This window comes from Trachemys scripta, chromosome 1, assembly GCF_013100865.1.
Source record: "Trachemys scripta elegans isolate TJP31775 chromosome 1, CAS_Tse_1.0, whole genome shotgun sequence".
Classification (NCBI taxonomy): domain Eukaryota; kingdom Metazoa; phylum Chordata; order Testudines; family Emydidae; genus Trachemys; species Trachemys scripta.
In genome coordinates, this window is record NC_048298.1 from 284,400,592 (window position 1) to 284,422,025 (window position 21,434).

Sequence of the window (21,434 nt, forward strand, 5' to 3'; positions counted from 1 at the left end):
CCTCCCCCCGATTTAGTAAGGAGCATATAGTAGAAGTCATGGATGGGTCACAGGCCATGATTTTTTGTTTACTTCCCGTGACCCGTCCATGACTTTTACTAAAAATACCCATGGCTAAAACATAGCCTTAATTATAGGTGATAAATATTCAAGGCAGTTTTTGAAACACAATGAAATGAGAGTTTCCATATAATATCCTCATTACATAACAATCAGTTAACTCCATGAGGAACCCTTATGTATTTCGCTGTTCTTGGCCAATGAAATGACATATCAGTTTTACTTTTGTTTATAATTAGTTTCTACCAGGTCCATTTTCTGGGTCATATACACTAACATAATGCTGTTGTTTTTGGGTTCAGTAATGCAAGGTAAAATTTAAATCAAACCCTTCTAACCTTTATAAAATCCTTATTTAATATCTGCTAAATTTTAGGGTTAAACCAAGTTGACAGTATCCCTATAGATGAATGTTTACTATAAGTCAGCTATATTTAAAGCTCTGATACTTTCCATTATAAGTCTCATTTGTTGGGTTTATAATTCATCGGTAAAAAAAAATTCTGTGTCAAAAGAAATATATTTTTTATTGCAATATATATATATATATGTTCTACTCGAATCTGGGCAAATTCTACAATGGAATTTTTCTTTTTTATTCTACCAGTTTTACCCTGACTTTACAGCCAAGAGCAAGTATCTTTCTTAGGGTATGTCTTCACTGCAATTACCCCAAATGATCAGCACCTGGGTCTGAGCACCCAGATTAGTCTAATTTGGATGTGAGTGGCCACATACCTCAACACTAGTGCTGCACTTGCCTGTGTGAGGTGCTAGAACTTCTGAGGGCATATCCATGGTTCTTAGAACTGCAGTAAGCTGAGCCACTCTGATTCTTTCACAGCGAACTTTGGAAGAACTTGTCTATTCCTCTGTGCACATAGGGGAAAATATGGAAAGGCACTGGAGTGTTTTAGCTGTGTCCTCACTGCAAAATGTGCTGGGTTAGCAGCTGGAGATAGGGTGCACTCAGGCTTTATTTAACCTATATCCTGGACAGGCTGGCTAGCTATGTTTGAAACTGATCTGAAAGCATCACCATATGTGGGGAGAGGGTTGTGTGTGAATTGGAGGTGAGTTAGGGACAATACATGAGTAAGAGCCAGAGTTAACTGCAATGAAGATAAGCCCTTATACAAATAGCTCTCTAAAATATTTCAAAACATCCCAGATGGTTATCTGATTTATTCAGCTCTTTGGGTATTCAAAGCTTTTCAGCATTTTTCCCATGTAAATTCCTTTTGAAGGAATGAAGCATCATCAGCAGGTAAGTACCCTGAATAGGTGCAGTAGTTGGATGTTTATTATATGAGAAACAGAAGTGAAACTGCTAACATTGTTACAGCATGTAAACAACACTAATGACAATTAGGCCATAACATTAACACCCACGTGATAAATGGGGGACTTTCCCACTTTCAGTGTGGCTACAGCCTCAAAAGCATTGCATTTAGGTGCTTTCTGAAAGTTATCTTCAGGGCTAGATGGGCTCTATCCCCGTGGTAAGATTGTGATAAAAATGCCTTCATTTTGTCTAGGCAACAGGCAATGCTATTGGAGCTGTACTGTCGAGAATTACAGGTCCCCAATTTACCTAGTGTAGATTCAGCCTTATAGTTTTTCTCTCTCATTAGTGCTTTCAAGCCTTTTTTGGAACTGTCTTGCTATGCAGTGTCCCGCTGGAGTGACTGTGACTTAACCCTGGTGCTGCTGCTCCAGGTAAGTCATTACTAGACTGTGAGCCTGCCTGGAGCTCTGCTGCCACAAATACCCCCACTAGAGAAAGTCAAAAGGCTGAGGAATATTCCTATCATTGCTCTGATTTTATGGAACATGGCATTTCTTGGATCTCTTCTGGCCGGTACCAACCAGAAGGTAACGTCCCAGGGTGAAGGAGTGCATACTGCAATGCCTCTTCTAGTATGAAGTGTGCTGCTGAGCCAATTTATATTCATTCACACAAGATTCTTCAGCCCATTCACCCCTCGTGCATTAACTCAACATTTAAGAGGTTTTACGTTGATTTTACAGAGCGCGAGATAAATAGAAAAAAATATCTATTGCTAACAAAAAAGCCCGACTCAGTTGTAGTTAAACTCTCCTAGTTGGAAATTGGTCCTGCCTTGAGCAAGGGGTGGGACTACATGACCTCCTGAGGTCCCTTCCAACCCTGGTATTCTATGATTGATTCTATGTTCCTGCTGCAGGCTCATGTTGCTTTTGGGTAGTAAAAGGAAACAAGGCAGGTCTTCTACTTTGTAGCACAGGTTCTAGCCCAGGCCCTTGATGTGCTAGTAGGAAGCTTCGACCACAAACCACCCTAACTCAGCCTCGGACTCAGGCAGGAGCTGTGAAGGCTTTTCAGTGCCTATCTGCCCCGGCCATTAGTGCTTTGTCCCACTCTAGCGGGAGCTGCGTTTTTCTAACAACACATGGCAGTGGCTCCAGCCAGCAAACGCCTCCCACCCAGCACTGCGGTGTATTTCTGTGGTGGAACCGTGCTGTTGTTTTGCGGGGGGAGGCGGGTATAGACCGTCTGTCTCGCACAGTCTCTGCGGGGGACGCGGGAGGGAAGCCCTCCCGAGCAGTGACAATTTCAGCCTGATGTTCAGGGGCTAGATGCCTGTACCCTCAAGCCCGAGGGCTTGGATTGGGAAGGCTCGGCAGTCCCGCCAGTGAGGTCCGAGGCGGGCACGTGGGAGGCCCCGGCTCGGGGCTCTGTGGGACCGGCAGGAGGCTGGATACAGAGGCAGGGGGATAATCCAGCCCCGCCGGCGGGCCGTGTCCTTCCCACTTCGCCGTCCCAGCGCGAGAGCTGCGGCCGGGCTCGGCCGTGCCCCCTCCCACGCCCGCCTCCTTCCACGTCTGGCTGCGCCGCGGCCGCTCCCCGGGGCACGGGCTATAAGAGGCTCCGGCTGGGGCTGGCGGCAGATGCTGGAGGCAGAAGGCGGCGGGGAGAGGCGAGAACCTGCGGCCATGAAGTCCCCGCAAACCAAGAGCGCGGCCGGCAAAGGTGAGCGCGGCTGGCCCAGGCGCTCGGCTGCAGCCCCCTAGCGAGAGCCACCGTCGGGGCTGGCGGCAGCCGCCGCTGGGCTGCGGGTTGCGGGGTCGGTGTCCTTCGCCTCCCGCCCCCAGGCCAGGCTGGCTGTCACCGGGGCCGAGCGGTGCTCGCAGCAGCCGCCGCGGGGAGCGCTCGGTGCAAACCCCAGTTACTGGCGGGAGCAGAGGCGGCCAGGAGCCGACCCAGGCCCGGCGAGCGACTGAGGCTCGGCTGCTCCCGGCTCCCTCTGGTCCCGCTTTCTGCGGGGACATGGGGGGGGGGGGCTGGTCTCTCTGCGGGGACATGGGGTTGTCGCGGGGGGGGGGGTCGGTCGGTCTCTCTGTGGAGGGAAATGGGGGGGGTGTCGCTGGGGGGTATGGCCGGTGTCTCTGCGGGGACATGGGGGTGTCGCTGGGGGGGGGGGGTCGGTCTCTCTCAGGGGGGGAGTAATGGGGGGAGGGGGAGGAAGTGGGGGTGGCGCTGGGGGGGGGGTCGGTCTCTCGGGGGGGAGGAAATGGGGGGGTGGCACTGGGTGTGTGTGTGACCGGTCTCTCTGTGGGGGGAAATGGGGGTGTCGCTGGAGGGGGTGGCCGGTCTCTCTGGGAGGACGTGGGGGTGGCGCTGGGGGGTGTGGCTCGGTCTCTCTCTTGTGCTCCAGCCCTGCTCTCCGAGGGTTGGGGGGATTTTAAGGGTGTCCATGTTTCCCGTTAGGCTCCGGTGATGGTCTCCCTCGTCCTCTCCCGTCCCGGCCGGCCCCGGGCCCTGCCGCCCTGCTGGCGGACGCCGGGGAGCTGGCGGAGGTGCTGGGTGAGTTCGATGCCGTGATAGAAGACTTCTCCTCGCCCGTCAGCAAGCGCCACTTCCAGTACGAGGAGCACCTGGCGCGGATGAAACGGCGGAGCAGCGCCAGCGTCAGCGACAGCAGCGGCATGAGCGACTCAGAGAGTGAGACACCCCCGCCCTCGCTCTGCCTTCCCCAGCTCTCCCGCACGCTTCCCCTTCCCCTTTCCCTTTCCCTCTCTCCTGCGCAGCGGGCAAGGGCAGCTGCCAGTTAGCGTCTCCTTCACCACATCTGCATGCAGTTCAGTGTTGCTTTGGCTAGCAAACCAGTTGTTTCTACAGCTTATTCCGGGGGGAGGAACTTTCAGAGCTGACAGGTAAAAATAGCTCTGACTTCTAGATACTTGACAGCTCTCCCCACCCTTCAGACAGCAAAACACTGCGTGGCTTTTTTTTTTCTTCTGTCCTTGTATTTTGGTGTCTGGAACGTAAGTCTTTTCAGCAGCATTTGGGGAGACATTGTACCAGTTTCTATGATCTAAACTAAATGTACATTTCTTAAGAAACAGGTGTCTTATTGTTACAAAAGGCAGAGATTATCTAGCACTATTTATACCGTTTACTTTTGTCCCCTGCTTGACAAAAATTAAAACTATTATGCATTTAATTTTGCTGTCTTCTCCAAGCATTCCCACACCTTACTCTTTGTTCCTTCCATCAAACAGCTCGTTGAAGGTGACCCGCAGACAATGTTTTTTAATTAAATTTGTGTCCCTTTTTGCCCTCCTTTTATGTGCATAAATAAATCCAGAAAGATTTATGTTTTTAAAATAATTTTCTTATTTTCCCCCTCACAAATCTCAAGTATGTCAAGTCTGGTCTTCTCTGGTTTTGTCTTCTTGGAAGTCGCAGACATTTCTTGTTAATTTTCACACCTTAACTCAGGGGTGGGCAAACTTTTTGGGCTGAGGGCCGCATCTGGGTGGGGAAATAGTATGCAGGGTTCGGGTACGGGAGGGAGCGTGGGGTGTGGGAGGGGGTGCAGTTATCAGGAAGGGGCTCAGAGCAAGGGATTGGGGCAGAGGAGGGGTGCAGGGTGTATGAGAGGGCTCAGGGAAGGGTGTTGGGGTGCAGGAGGGGTGCAGACTGCGGGAGGGGGCTCAGGGCAGGGTGTTGGGTGCAGGAGGGGTGTGAGATGTATGAAGGGGCTCAGGGCAGGGAGTTGGGGTGCGAGGTGCAGGCAGGGGGCCTAGGGCAGGGAGTTGGGGGGGGTGCAGGAGGGGTTCGAGTTCCGGCCCAGCACCACTTACCTATAGCGGCTCCAGGGTGGCAGCGGTGTCCCTGCATGCCTGCCCTGTCCCCGGCCTAGGGTGACCAGATGTCCTGATTTTATAGAGACAGTCCTGATTTTTGGGTCTTTTTCTTATATAAGCTCCTATTACCACCCCACCCCCAACCCGATTTTTCACATTTGCTGTCTGGTCACCCTACCCCGGCCCGTGCCACTCCAGGAAGCGCTGCGGCCTCTGGGGGAGGGAGGGTGGAGGGCTCTGCGTGCATTGCCCTTGCCGCGTCTCCAGGTACCTCCCCTGAAGCTCCCATTGGCCGCGGTTCCCTGTTTCCAGCCAATTGGAACTGTGGGGGGCAGTGCCTGGAGGCAAGAGCAATACACGGAGCCCTGTGTCCCCCCTGCCTAGGGGCCGCAGGGATGTGGTGTTGGCAGCGCAAAGCCCTGAGGGGCCGGATCTGGTCCGCAGGCCGTAGTTTGCCCACCCCTGCCTTAACTGATCAATCATAAAGATGCAGACAAGGACAAAAGCTCACTTTTTTTTTTTTTTTTTTTTTTTCCTTTGTGGGTTCCCTTAATGTTGATGATTGCTGGGGAGAATCTTGCTATGCTATACAAAAGTGAAAAGTCAAAGAGAAACACAATGGTACTTGGGGTGGATAAGGTCAGAGGCTGGAAAATAAGGTGTCAGAGAAGAAAGAGTTCCCAGCTGGCTGGTAGAAGACTATAGAGGCACTCCATTTTTTAAAAGCCAAAGACAACCCTAGTCCATTCTAGCAGGAAGACTCCTGATGACTTCTTCATCCTGTAGTTAACTAAATATTTACTAAACAAGAATGTTATATTAAAAGTATTTTCACAAGAGGTTTATAGAAATACCGGAAACCACTTCCTCCTCTCCCTTCAGTGAATGGTGCTGTCTTCTGGTTTTGGAGGTTGCCATTTTAAAGATAATTTAAATCACTAGTTCCAGTTTGAGGCAAAACATTATTTGTACAGTGCAGAAAGAGTGCTAGTTGTACAAAAGAGTATTAAATTAATACAGATAGCATACCAACAACATACAACCAAAGGATATGGAATCAGGAATATCCAAAATCAAGGTAACTGAGCAATAAAGTTTAGCATACATTTGTTAGTGTTATCATTTCTTTTAAAAATTATATATTTTGGTGGTTCTTGTTTGTCAAGGAGAGTATACCAAAATTAATAGTAATTAGGAGGACTGAAAGAACCTGCTTTCTCATTTAAAAATCCATGGAATCAATGTTTAAGTTGTCAAAGTAAGTTTAAAAAAAACCCCACACAAGCAAAACCTACTTTTTTTAATTGCTAACTTCCTCTTCTCAAAAAAATTCCATAGAATTTGCCTTCTAAAAACTTATACTTTCTGATTTCCAGTGATTTCTAGTAATGAAAATGTTTCTTTCACTAAAATGGTAAATTGTGACCAGATACTTAACTTAATTAATATTAACAACAAAGGGGAAGGAACACAAGCCAAAATAGGGGGGAAAAATGGGTTAAAGTCTATTTAGACAAGTCAGATGTATTCATATTGGCAGGACCTGATGAAATGAATCCTAAGGTACTTGAGGAACTAGCTGAAACAATCTTGGAACTGTTAGTGATATTCTTTAATAAAACATGGAACATGGGTGAGGTCCCAAGAGGACTGGAGAAGGGCAAACATAGTACCTGTCTTTAAAAAGGCAGGGGGAAAAAAACAGCCTAATGTCAACACCTGGAAAGATACTGGAACAAATAATCAATCAATTTGTAAGCACCTAGAGGATAATAGGTTATAGCAGATGTTCTCAAACTTTTGTATTGGTGACCCCTTCAACATAGCAAGCCTCTGAGTGTGACCCTCTCCTTTATATATTTAACACTATAATAAATGCTGGAGGCAACATGGGGTTTGGGGTTGAGCCTGACAGCTTCTGATCTCCTGTGTAAGAACCTCATGACCCTCTAAGGGGTCCCAACCCCCAGTTTGAGAACCCCTGGGTTAAAGTAATAGCCAACATGAATTTATCCAGAAAAAATCATGCCAAACCAACCTAATTTCCTTCTTTGACAGGGTTACTGGTCTTGTGGATGGGGGGAAGCTGTAAATGTTACATATCTTGATTTTAGTAAAGCTTTTGACACAGTCCCACATGACAATCTCACAAGCAAACTAGGGAAATGCTATCTAGATGAAATTACTATAAGGTGGGTTCAAAACTAGTTGAAAGACTATACTTGGAGTAGTAATCAATGGTTTGTTGTCAAATCAGAGGGTATATTTAGTGGAGTTCTGCAGGGTCTGTTACTACTCAATATTGTCATTAATGTCAGATAATGAGTGGAGAGTATGCTTATAAAATTTGTGATAACACCAAGCTGGGAAGGGTCGGAAGTACTTTGGAGGACAGGATTAGAATTCAAAATGACCTTGACAAGTTGCAGAATTGGTCTGAAATCCACAAGATGAAATTCAATAAAGATAAGTGCAAAGTATTACACTTAAGTAGAAAAAAATCAAATGCAGAACTACAAAATGGGGAATAACTGGCTAGGTAGCAGTACTGAAGAAAAGGATCTGGGGCTTATAGCAGACACAAAGTGAATATGAGTCAACAACGTGATGCAGTTGCAAAAAAGGCTAATATTCTGGGGTGTGTATTAACAAGAGTGGTGTATGTAAGACATGAGCTAATTGTCCTGTCCTGCTTGATACTGGTGAGGCCTCTGCTGGAGTACTGTGTCCAGTTCTGGAAACCACACTTCAAGAAAGACATGAATGAATTTAAGAGTCCAGAAGAATGCAACAAAAATAATAAAAGGTTTAGAAAACTTGACCTGTGAGGAAAGGTTAAAAAAACTGGACATGTTTAGTCTTGAGAAAAGAAGACTGAGGGACCTGCTAAGTCTTCAAATACATTAAGGGCTGTTATAAAGAGGATGATGATCAATTGTTCTCCATGTCCACTGAAGATAGGACAAGAAGTAATGGGCTTAATGTTCAGAAAAAGAGATTTACGTTAGATATTAGGAAAAAACTTTCTAATGCTAAGGATAGTTAAGTTTGCAAGGGAGATTGTAGAATCCCCATTTTGAAGGTTTTTAAGAGCAGGTTAGACCAGGAATCGGCAACCTTTGGTACGCGATCCACCAGCGTAAGCAGGCCAATGAGGGCGGCGGTAAGCGGCACGGGCTGAGAGATATGCTGGCTGCTGCTTCCCGCAGCCCCCATTGGCTTGGAGCGGCGAACCACGGCCAGAGGGAGTCGCGATAGGCCGAACCTGCGGACACTGCAGGTAAACAAACCGGCCCGGCTCGCCAGGGTGCTTACTCTGGTGGGCCGTGTGCCAAAGGTTGCTGATCCCTCCTCTAATCCGTTTAAAAAAAAAAAAAATTTCCACCATTTTCAGATTTACTGCAAGCCTGCAGTCAGGTACTTTCCGTTTACTTAGAGACCTGTCTATACTGGTATGTTCTGCCTGGATTCTTTTTCCTTGACTCTCTGATCTAATTCTCCTAAAAATACCCAGCAAAACTTGTTTCTCTTTCTGAAGACATCATTTAATATAGTAAATCCCTCTCCAAACCTCCCTGTACCATTTTAGTGAAATCAGAGATGAATGGCAGTTTTTAATAAAGAGGGTCTTTCATACCAGAGAAAGGCTCAAATATCAGATGTAAACATGAATCCAGTTACATTCCCCTTGTCTTTCATAACTCCTCTTATTACGTGTGCTAATTTCCAAGCTATTTCTATTCAAACACAGGCTTTTTCCCTCAGCCCAGCTTTTCTTCTAACTTGATTTTAGTGAAGTTTTGATTTTAGTGAAGTTGTAGTGACCTCACTATTACCATGGCAACACTTACATTAAACGTAGCTGGGCTGTGTGGGGACAAATTCTTAAAACACAAATCTGCAACAACAGCAAAAGAAATGCTGACAGTGTTTTTTCTGAACTGCTTTTGCTGAAAAATGTAATTTGTATAAACTCTCTCCATCTTCATAAATCTGTCAATTCCACAGCCATTACTCTGTGTATAAGAGCTACAGGATCATGTTTTTATGGGGTGATCCTACAAGTGCTTGGTATGGGCCATTGTACCACAAATAAGGTTAAGATTTTGTCTCTGTTATTTTTAGTAAAAGTCCCAGATAGGTTACAGGCTTCTGTGAATTTTTGTTTATTGCCCGCAACCTGTCTGGGACTTTTACTAAAAATAATGGGGGGGGGCTGCCTATAGTGGCTGATAGCTGTGGGGACCCCACCAGGGCTGACTGCTGTGGGACTCACAGCTCATAGCTCTGGGATCCCTGCCAACTGCTAAGAGCTTTGGGGCCCCTGCTGCCCACTGCGGCTGACCTCTCCAGCCCCAAGGCCTCGGGCTGAAGCAGAAAATGTCACAGAGATCTCTGAAAGTCACAAAATCCATGACCTCTGTGACAAAATCTTATCCTTATCCATGAACCACAATTGGCTTACACCAAGATATAACCAAAAGGGCCACTGGTTTTTGTGTACTTCAGTTTTGGGGTACCCAACCTGAGACCTCTTGGGCTGATTGTCAAAGGTGCTGAGCCACTCTGACAGCTGTTAATGGGAACTGCAAGTACTCAGCATGCACAGGATGGGTATACCAAATCTGAGCTACCCAAAATCAGTGGCACTTCTCAAAAATTGTGAGTCTATTAGTAAGTGTTTGCCAGGGTCAGGCTCAAAGATGGAAAGACACACAATGTAGTTATAGCAAATTTTGCACTATTGATCTACTTTAACATTCAATGTAACTGGCAACAGATGCCCTCCCCTGAAAACTATTGTTTTGTAGTAGGGTGTGTAAATCCATTCCTCTTTCTAGTGCTTCTGCCAGCAGGGTAAGCCACTTTCCTTTTGGAAAAGCTTGCATTTCCCCTCTTCCCCATATCATCTTGCTAAAACAGAAAGCACAGTCCTTTACACATTGCTTCTGTCTGAAAAGTCCCCTTTTAAGGAAATGGACACCAAAAAGACTAATTGAAGATCTTATACCACATATGGGAGGCTTCTTGAAAACTTTAGAATTAGAGTCCAAAGTTATTTCCCTGTCTGGAAAATTCTCCCATTTTGTGATCTTTGTCATGTTACTTTAGATAGTATGGTCTTTGGGGCAAGGTTTGTCTCTAACTACATACAGCACCTAGAACAATTGGCTCTAGACCCTACTATAATATAAAGAATTCTGACAGGAACAAACATTAATTAAGATCTTAGGCCTGGATCCACAAAGGGTCTTAGGCACATAAAGTCCCAGTTTTAACTCATGTGGGTCTGTGCTGGCACTCATGACACAACTGGTGGCTTAGTGCCGTATCAAAACTCAATTCTTTATTCCCCATAGTAATAAAGGGGACACATATTGACTAGTTGCTGAACTACCAGGATAAATAGTACCTACATGTTTCAGCTTGAAGCCCTCAGTAGGGTCAAAGTACAAGTATAAAAGCTCCAGGCATTAGGTAGTTGTTCATGTAAAGTTAGTGCTTACAGTAAAACTGCTTAGGCTAGCTACAAACGTTTTCCAGCATAGCTCTGTTGGTCATGGGTAGGATGATATGCAATTTGTGACTGATATAGCTGTGCCAGCAAAAGCTTCTAGTGCAGATCCAGTTATACTAATAGAACTGCTTTTTTGCTGGTATCTCGTATAGTTTGTTTCACTTGGTGGTTGGGTGGGACTGCAATAAACTATGCTGGCAAAAGCACAATTTTGCTGGTATAAGCTGCGTCCACACTAAGAGTTCTTTGCCGGTACAGTACACCTCTATTGCTATATTGGCAAAATAATTCTAGTGTAGGACCTTGCCTATCTCTCCTTTCATTTTGTTTCTTTAAATTCTTATCCTTAATTAGGAGCTTGAGAATAGAAATGTTTCACCATAACTATATCATTTTATGCACCCACCCCCCAAAAAAACCTTTTTACAATATAAGCCATAATCCACTATCATGCTCTCAAAATGTTTCATATTGCCATTGATGTAATAAAAATCTTATAAAATAAATACATTTGATTTAGACCCTTCAGTGACACTGGCTACAATGTTGTAACTTGATATCATTCTTGACTTAAGAAGTAAACTTCTTTGTCAATCAACTCTTAGCTTTCAAAATCAAATCCCACTCATGCTGCTTTAGCTTTATTTATTTTATAATTTCAAACCCAGTTAATAATGCTATATTCATCATGAAAAGGCAGCATTCATTAGCAAACCTGCAGTAACAAACCAGTAGGTAGATATGGTGGAGAAAAATATTCTAAGGAAATAGATTGTTGCCTCAAACTTACAACAAGATATTACAATCAGCAGGGAGCAATAAAATGACTAATGAAAAATACCTTAGTACTTCTGGATTTGTTCTGCCTTGCCCTTGCCTCTCCTGCATACCACTTTCTTTTCCTTTCACTATTTTTGCTCTAGGAAAAGGAATCATTAAACAGGGGAAGGTTTAAAATAAAAACACTACCTCACAACTAGCAAGATTGATGGGGACTATATGGGAAACATATGTAATGAGAAACCATGATACACATTAAAAAATACAGCTACTGATTTCCCATGATCCCTTCCTGGTATCTACCAGGCAGAGAGTTAAGGGAGATTTGGAGCTCTTCAAATCTTCAAGCCCAGGTTGTGCAAGCTGTCTCAGGGTGTGCCTCCCACCTTTTTTGGTTTTGTTTTGTTTTTTGTTTAGAGAGTGTCAGCATGTGGAGTAGAAGGCTGATAGAGTAAACAATGCAGTAAAGTGTGAGCATGTTTATGTCCAAAGTAAATCGTGCTCTCTCTGGTCGTGACAGCTCTATTTCTTCCAAGACTTATTAACATTCATTTTTAACTGCAGCATTAGAACTATTAAGTATTTGACTTCATTTTTTAAAAAATCACAGACTTCTAGAGCAGTTAATGTTGAGTAGGGGCTGAGCTGTGCAACCTGTGAGTAAAAGCTCTGAGCCTTTGAACTGCATAATAATAAATATATGATTTAAAGAGGCTTTAAAATGAAGTTTTAAAATTTCCCCTGTGAAAACTTTAGGGATGAGATTTTCAAAAATGTTCAGTGTTGGTAAAAAGTCCCCTTGATTTCAGTGGGAACAATGCTAGACCAACACTAAGCACTTTTGAAAATCTTACCCTAAGTTGCCTCTTCCAGAATAGTATGATAAATATTATTTTTATAAAATATTTGAATATATCATTGCCTGTTTTAAAAGGGAAGGTCTGAAGATTTCCTTTTTCAGCTAATTACTATCCAGAAAGTTTCAATTGTTTATCTCCTGGAATATTGTATATTTATATGGCCTTACAGTGGGTTTTATGCTTTGAGGTTTAACTGTGTTCTGGGATAGCAAAGGCCAGTGAGAACCTTGAATTATTTCACCAAAATACAACCCACCCATCTTTACTCCAAACCCTTCATTTTGCAGCTATTTCTTCGTCCTATTCTAAGTATATCAACTGAACAGACTGACTTGGGTTCAGCTGGCAGCTTCATAAAATGGCAAAGGCTTTTACTGGGTTATTTCTTAAAAGATAGTCACTCAGGGATCATAATTTAACAAACACTGACTTGCCAGAGGAATAAAACTAGAAAGCCATAATAATAATTAGTGATAAGATGGATGTCACAGCTAGGAGTGTGTGGCATGAGTAGGAGCAACCATGTGATAGAACTTTGACGTCAGCCTCTAGCTCAGGGATCGGCAACCTTTGGCATGTGGCTCGTCAGGGTAAGCCCCCTGGCAGGCCGGGCCAGGCCGGTTAGTTTACCTGCTGCGTCCCCAGGTTCAGCCGATCATGGCTCCCACTGGCCGCGTGCCAAAGTGGGTATCAGGATGTGTTAGGAGTGCTGCTTCTAGGATGGTGGTGATGGTGAGGATTTTAAGGCTTACACCCTTTCTGGAGTGTGTCTTTTGAATGATGCACAAAATACACAAACTGCCCTGGTCAGGATGTTTAGGGGAGGGCAAAGATTGAAGCTTCGTTATCCCAGCCGTTTCTCTATCCTACATCCAGACTAAAGAAAGGCTGATATTTCATAACATAAAAATAATACATAACAAATAGAAGAAATGGGAAGTTGATTGTAATAAATATAAATCAGAAGCTTAGAATTGTAGAAAGTTTATAAAAGATGCAAAGGGACACAAGGAGAAATCTATGGCCTGCAGAGTGAAGGATCATAAGAAAGAGTTTAAGTATATTAGGAACAAAAAAAATCCTAACTATGGTATTGGTCCATTACTAGATGGAACTGGTAGAATCATCAATAATAACTCAGAAAAGGCTGAAGTGGTCAATACATTTTTCAGTTCTGTATTTGGGGGAAAAAACAGATGATATGATATCATATGATTATGATAACACTCTTTCCATTCCCTAGTACAGGGATCGGCAACCTTTGGCCCCCGGCCCGCCAGGGTAAGCACCTTGGCGGGTTGGGCTGGTTTGTTTACCTGCCGCATCTGCAGGTTCGGCCAATCGCGGCTCCCACTGGCCCCGGTTCACTGTCCCAGGCCAATGGGGGTGGTGGAAAGTGGTGACAAGCACATCCCTTGGCCCACGCCGCTTCCCGCAGCCCCCATTGGCCTGGGACAGCGAGCCGTGGCCAGTGGGAGCCGCGATCGGCCGAACCTGTGCATGCAGCAGATAAACAAACTGGCCAAGCCCACCAGGGTGCTTACCCTGGCGAGCCGCATGCCAAAGGTTGCCAATCCCTGCCCTAGTATCTCAGGAGGATGCTAAATAGCAGCTACTAAAATTAGATATTTTTAAAAAAGAAGGTCCAGGTAACTTATTTGAACAAGAGTTTTAAAGGAGCTGCCCGATGAGCAGGCTGGACTTTACTGTTGATTTTCAATAAGTCTTAGAACACTGGGGAAGTTGCACAAAGCTGGAAGAAAGCTAGTGTGCCAACATTTAAATAGGATAAATGGGATGACGCAGGTTAATTATAGGCTTGTCAGTCTGACATCAGTCCAAGGCAAGAGAATGGAGTGGTTGAATGGGACTCAATTAATAAAGAATTAAAGGAGGGCAATATAATTAATGCCAATCAATATGGGTTTATGGAAAATAGATCTTGTCAAACTAACTTGATATCTTTTTTTCATTGAGATTACAAGTTTGGTTGATAACGGTAATAGTGTTGATGTAATATACCCAGACTTCTATATGGCATTTGACTTGGTACACATGACATTTTGATTAAAAACCTAGAATTGTGTAAAATTAACATGGCACACATTAAATGGATTAAAAACTGGCTAACTGATGGGTCTCAAAATGTAATTGTGGACAGGGAAGCATTAACAAGCAGTGCGTTTCTAGCAGGCTGCTGTATGGATCGGTTCTTGGCCCTAGGCTATTTAGCATTTTTATCATTGACATGGAAGAAAACATAAAATCATCACTGATAAAGTTTGCAGATGATACAAAAATTGGAGGTGTCATAAATAATGAAAAGGACAGGTCAGTGTTGCAGAGATATCTGGTAAACTGGGTGCAAATAAAACAACATGTGTTTTAATATGATCAAATATAAATGTATACATCTAGGAACAAAGAATGTAGGCCATATTTAAGGGATGGGGGACTCTATCCTAAGGAGTAGGGATTCTGTAAAAGATTTGGAGGTTATCTTGGATAATCAGCTGAACATGAGCTCTCAGTATGATGCTGTGGGCAGAAGGGCTAATGCGATCCTTGGATATTGTAGAGGGGTGTACTAGACCTTTTAAGAATAAAGGGGTCCAGAAGGCCTCATTCCAGGTCTTGGAATGAACAAGAGACCAGAAAATAGCATGGTCGTGGAAGAGAGGAAGCTGTCTTGGGGATTTACAAGTTGGATCCTGGGGAGGTGGGGGTGGAGGGCAGTGGGTAAAAACCCCAGGACACTGTTCCTTTAAGGGCCCAAGATCAGGAGCCCTGTTGTGTAGGGTGGAGCAGGGCTCCCCTCTCTTCCAGCCAGTCGAAAGGAGCTCTATGGAGGAGGGCAGTATATAGACTGTCTTCTTCCTCAGAACAAGGGAGACACTGACAGGAGAAGGAAGCCAAACCAAATGGGCTTAGTTCCAGTGAAAAAGTGCTAGGACTTGTGGCTTTAGGTGGAGCAGATTGACAGAGGAAGAGCTGTGGGTGTGGCAGCAGAACCAGAGCTAAGTATGAACTGTTGAATTACATAAGAACGGCCACACAGGGTCAGACCAATGGTCCATCTAGCCCAGTATCCTGTCTTCCAACAGTGTCTGATGCCAGATGCTTCAGGGGGTGAACAGAACACGGCAATTATTGAGTGATCCATCCCAACATTCAGTCTCAGCCTCTGGCAGTCAGAGGCTTAGGTACATGCAGAGCATGGGGTTGCATCCCCGACCACGTTGGCTAGTAGCCACTGATGGATCTGTCCTCCATGAACGTATCTAATTATATTTTGAACCCAGCTATACTTTTGGCATTCATAACATCACTGGCAATGAATTCCACAGGGTGACTCTGTGTTGTGTGAAGAAGTAATTCCTTCTGTTTGTTTTAAATTGTTGGCTATTAATTTCTTTGGGTGACCCTTGGTTCTTGTGTTATGTGAAGGGGTAAATAACACTTTCTTATTCATTTTTCTCCACACTTTTCATGCTTTTATAAATCTCTATCTTATCCCGCCCTTAGCTGCCTCTTTTCCAAGCTGAACAGTCCCAGTCTTTTTAATCTCTTCATATGAAAACTGTTCCATATCCTTAATCATTTTTGTGACCCTTCTCTGTACCTTTTCCAATTCCAATATATCTTTTTTGAGATGGGGTGCCCAGAACTGCATGCATTCAAGTTGTGGGCATACCATGGATTTATATAGTATGATATTTTCTGTCTTATTATCTATCCCTTTCCTAATGATTCCTAACATTGTTAACTTTTTGACTGCCACTTCACATTGAGCAGATATTTTCAAAGAATTATCCATAATGACTCCAAGATCTCTTTCCTGAGTGGTAATTGCTAAGTTAGACCCCAGCATTTTGTATGTATATTTGGGATTGTTTTCCAGTGTTTTTTACTTTGCTTTTATCCACATCGAATTTCATCTGCCATTTTATTGCCCAGTCACCCAGTTTTGTGAGACCCCTTTAACTCTTCACAGTCTGTTTTGGACTTAACTATTTTGAGTCGTTTTGTACCATCTGCAAACTTTGTCACCTCACTGTTTATTCCTTTTACCAGATCATTATATATATATATAGTATAATATAATATATTGAACAGCATTGGTCCCAGTACAGATCTTTGAGGGATTCTGCTACTTACCTCTCTCCACTGTGAAAACTGACCATTTATTCCTCTCCTTTGTTTCCTATCTTTTAACCAGTTACTGATCCATGAGAGGACCTTCCCTCTTATCCCATGACTGCTTACTTTGCTTAAGAGCCTTTGGGGAGGGACCTTGTCAAATGCTTTCTAAAAGTCCAAATACACTATATCAACTGGATCACTCTTGTCCACATATTTGTTGACCCCCATAAAGAATTCTAGTAGAATTCTGAGTATGAACTTGATATTGGGGAGTTATTGAGGAGTGTTTGGATTATTTTGTGATTAAGGACTCTGAAGACTGTGTGAACTCTATTTGATGTTAAACCAGCCCCAGTTAGGGGTGATGCGAGTCACAACAGAAACTGTGTGAAATGCTTAAGGGGCCTGCAAGAGGAGGCTAACAAGGCCAAGATGCCTACAAAGTGACTGTGACAGATCTCTGGGTACCCAGGACTGTGGGTCACCTTGTTAGCCCCTGCCCTCAACACGAGGGAGTAGTAACAGGGTGTGACGTTATTGACATAAACTGGGACCATATAGATCAATGTTGCAACCAAGGTCCTGTAGTGGCACCCAAATCTTGTATAAAGGGGGTCAAATGGGGTGTCTAGGACAAGGTTATGATTTACTGGTTATGATTATGCTGTCTATATGTGTGTATCAGTTTTGTAGTCGAAGTTATGAATAATGGCTCTATACTGTCTGTATGGCAAACTTATGCTATGCTTCTGGGTGACATCCCAGACAAGCTGAGATTAGCTCTGCCTAGCCTGCTTGATGGCCCATTAAGGACCATCAGCTATACAATGGACCCATTGAGAGAAGGCAGATACGCCTTGTACCTCAGCAAAGTATGCAGGGACTGGCCCATGTGACTCCAGACTCCATTTTGGTGTAATTTTCCACAGTAAGAACAAAGAGGTGTTCTTACACCTGGAAAAGACTATATAAGGCTGATGCCTCATCTCCATCTTGTCTTCAATCCTGCTTCTTACCTCTGGAGGAACTTGGCTACAGACTGAAGCTCTGAGCAAAGGACTGAATGACCCATCCCAGCTGGGGATGTATTCCAGAGACTTGATTTGAACCTGCAGTTTATTCCATCGCTGCTGCAAGCCTGAACCAAGAACTTTGCCATTACTGTATGTAATTGATTCCATTTAACCAATTCTAACTCTCATTTCTATTTTTTTCCTTTTATGAATAAACCTTTAGATTTTAGATTCTAAAGGATTGGCAGTAGCGTGATTTGTGGGTAAGGTCTGACTTGTATATTGACCTGGGTCTGGGGCTTGGTCCTTTGGGATCAGGAGAACCTTTTTCTTTTACTGGGGTATTGGTTTTCATAACCATTTGTCCCCATAACGTGTGGCACTGGTGGTGATACTGGGAAACTGGAGTGTCTAAGGAGATTGCTTGTGAGACTTGCGGTTAGCCAGTGGGGTGAGACCGAAGTCTTAGTCTGGCTGGTTTGGTTTGCCTTAGAGGTGGAAAAACCCCAGCCTTGGGCTGTAACTGCCCTATTTTAGCAATTTGTCCTGAGTTGGCACTCTCAGTTGGGTTCCGCCAGAACCGCATTGTCACACAGGGTATCAGCTCCTAACACCACCAGCCTTTCAGCCACTCAAGCAGTCTCCATTGAGCTATGCTAGTCATGTCTATGCCTTGCGGGTTAACAAGAGCTTTCTGTAGATACCTTACATGATGCCCCTTATGGATAAATACTCTGCAAGCCATGTTTGGTGTAGTGAGTTTGTCAGGGTTGAGTCAAAAGTTGTTTACAATTAACAGGGGACCTTTTGCCAAGGGGTTTCTTTGTCACAGTAACCTGTGCTCAGTAAGTGGCTGTTCCGCTATAGATACATAAACAGGGGAATCCCAAGTAGGAGTAGAGAGGTTATTTTACCTCTGTACTTGGCACTGGTGTGACTGCTGCTGGAATACCACATCCAGTTCTGGTGTCCACAATTCAAGAAGGGTGTTGAAAAATAGGAGAAGGTTTAGAAAAGAGTCACAAGAATGATTAAAGGAATTAGAAAATATGCCTGATAGGAGCTCAGCTTAACAAAGAGAAGGTTAGGGAGTGACTTGATTATAGTCTAAAGCATCTACATGGGGAACAAATATGTCATAATGGGCTCTTCAGTATAGCAGAGAAAGGAAAAACATAGTCCAATGGTTGGGAGGTGGAGCTAGACAAATTCAGACTGGAAATAACAGTGAAAGTAACTGACCATTGGAACAATTTACCAAGGGTGGTGGTGGATTCTCCATCACTGACAATTTGTAAATCAAAATTGGATGTTTTTCTCAAAGATATGCTCTAGGAATTATTTTGGGGAAGTTGTTATACAGGAGGTCAGACTCGATGGTCACAATGGTTCCTTCTAACCTTGGAATCTGAATCAATACAAGTGAGTATTAGTATTCTTTTAACAATGCTTTGCCTAAAATGGCTAGGATGGTTTTCAAGGTAAAAGAAATGTACTCATCTGGCCAATAACTTGACTTTCCACTGGTGAATGGGCAGGTGTATTTTCGCCTACTGAGAATGATAAAACTTGAACTCTTAATGAAGAAACAAGTCATGATAGTACTTGAGATGACTGGAGGATGACAATTCCATTTTGTGGCAACTTTTGAGGTTTAAAAATTTGCTTTTGCTCCATCTGGGAACAAAATCAAAATCTTTAAAATATTTATGCAAAATCTCTCTCTTTGTGCTGGACCCCAAGCCCTTAAAGCTTTGTAGAAGCCAATACAGCTCCATGAAACAGCATATTTTAGTGGAAATGTTCCAACCAGCTCTAGTTAGTAACCATTGCAGAATGGGTTGTCAGTACTTTGACTGCTTGGAAAATGGGGAGAGAGAAAACTACAGAAATTTTTATAATTTATCAAAGAGGGTTGTTAAAAATTCAGATCAGTATATATTTATAAAGAAAAATAATTGTGTGAATAGCCCTAGATCAATTTACAAACTACTAAAGCTACTGCTTAATTAAAGCTTGTTTAATTTATTCAAGTTGCCCTTGCAAGTATTCAGCAAAAGGGGCATGTTATTCGATCTAGTTACCTATAAACTGAACAGAAGCTTGTGAGTTGACATGCTTTAAGCCCTGGTTTGAAATATAACATCCTCTATCATTGTATGTGGTGCCAGGATACTAAAATGAGGACTGTTTGAAAAATACATATAACTCATTCAATTCAGCTGGTTCTAAAAGCTTTAAAACAGAAAATTGCTTGAAATTAGTTGTGGTATTCTTTCCAATTGTAGTGTACTGAAAGTGTTGGTACACCTCTACCCCGATATAACGCGACCCGATATAACACAAATTCGGATATAATGTGGTAAAGCAGTGCTCTGGGGGGGCGGGGCTGTGCAGTCCAGCGGATCAAAGCAAGTTCGATATAACGCGGTTTCACCTATAACGCAGTAAGATTTTTTGGCTCCTGAGGACAGCGTTATAGTGGGGTAGAGGTGTATTTAGGCATTCTTCTTCACCAGTGTTTCAATGGACTAGACTCTTGTCCTCAGTGCTGTTTATTTGAGGTGCTGTGAGTTATTCGACTTTATTATAATGCCAGTGTTTATGCTGCCATAGTTAAAGTTTTCTGTATCTTCCACTGTAAATATCCTACTCATGGTGCATGTAACTTGGCTATAAAAATGTTGTTTTAGTTGAAACTTTGTCTACAGGCTGATCTCAGGAGGAAACACGTAATGTTTTTAAATGTGACTTACAATCTATTGGGCCTTACTTGATGTACAGTACAACACCAGGAAGACTCACATAATTAGAGGATCAATGTCAATTGGATTTTTTTTTAGATTGGATAACTTTAAAAAAGGTGTCTGATGGACCTCCTTTTAAATAGTGCATTTAGAATTTTGCTGCATCTCAGAACTCTTCTCTAATCACAACTGTGACATTTCAGGTGGATTGCATTTGATTTGGAAAAGTTGGGGTGGAAGTATAGGAGAGAAGAAGTCAAACTGAGATCATAAAAGAGGGCTAGAGATAAGCAACTATCCCTAGCCTTTTGAATGGGGAAGCCCCGAAGATGATTTTCATGCTGGTAAGCTGCATTCCCACTTAACATATGTTGTTTGAATGCTGCTGTCTGGAGAGAACTGTGGTGAGCCTGTTGCACTGAATTGCTGGACCAGCCTATGGAGTTGGTAGGAGGCCTTGTCTACCTTGAATAGGAACTGAGCTGGCAGCCTGCACTGCAGTGGCAGCAGGGCCGGCGCAACCCATTAGGCGACCTAGGCAGTCGCCTAGGGCGCTACAATTTGGCGACAGCGGCGGTATTTTGGCGGCAGGACCTTCCGCTGCCTCTGTGGGGGGCAGCATTTCGGGGTGGGACCTTCTGCTGCCTAGGGCAGCAGAAAAGCTGGCGGCGCTCCTGAGTGGCAGCTGTGAGACACCAGGAATATATAGCTGGTGGAAGAGGAGCAAGCAAATATGCTGGGAGCCCTCCATGTGTTTTCTCTGCATGTACCTCAACAGAGGAGGGAGTTAAAGCTACCATGAGAGGAGCAAGCAGACAGAACCAGCATGAGATTTAGGCCTGGTCTGCACCTAAAACTTAGATTGACCTAGCTACATTGTTCAGGGCTGTGAAAAATTTTGTGCCCTGTGTGACATAGCTAGGTTGGCCTAACTTCCACCATGGATGCAGATAAGTCAACAGAAGAATTCTTCATAGGGTCTTCTAGCCACTACCTCTCAAGGAGGTGGATTTACTACAGTGACATAAAAACCCCTTCTGTTGCTTTAGCAAGTGTCTATGCTACAGCAGTGTAGCTGCAGCAGTGGCACTGTAGTGCCTGTAGTGCAGTCATGCCCAGGGATACACCAAAAAACAAGTACAACAAAATCATCTATAGGCATCCCACTTAAGCAGAATCA

At 43.8% G+C, this 21,434-nt stretch overlaps 1 protein-coding gene across 1 annotated transcript in view; it reads left to right on the forward strand.

Moving 5' to 3' along the window:
• The first annotated feature begins 2,874 nt into the window (after positions 1-2,874).
• RGCC (regulator of cell cycle) overlaps positions 2,875-21,434 on the forward strand; it is a 30,436-nt gene continuing 11,876 nt past the window's right edge. The window contains exons 1-2 of the mRNA XM_034758417.1: positions 2,875-3,073; positions 3,812-4,045. Coding sequence (XP_034614308.1) covers positions 2,992-3,073; positions 3,812-4,045 — 316 coding nt within the window. The 5' untranslated portion in view covers positions 2,875-2,991. The remainder of the gene's footprint in view (positions 3,074-3,811; positions 4,046-21,434) is intronic.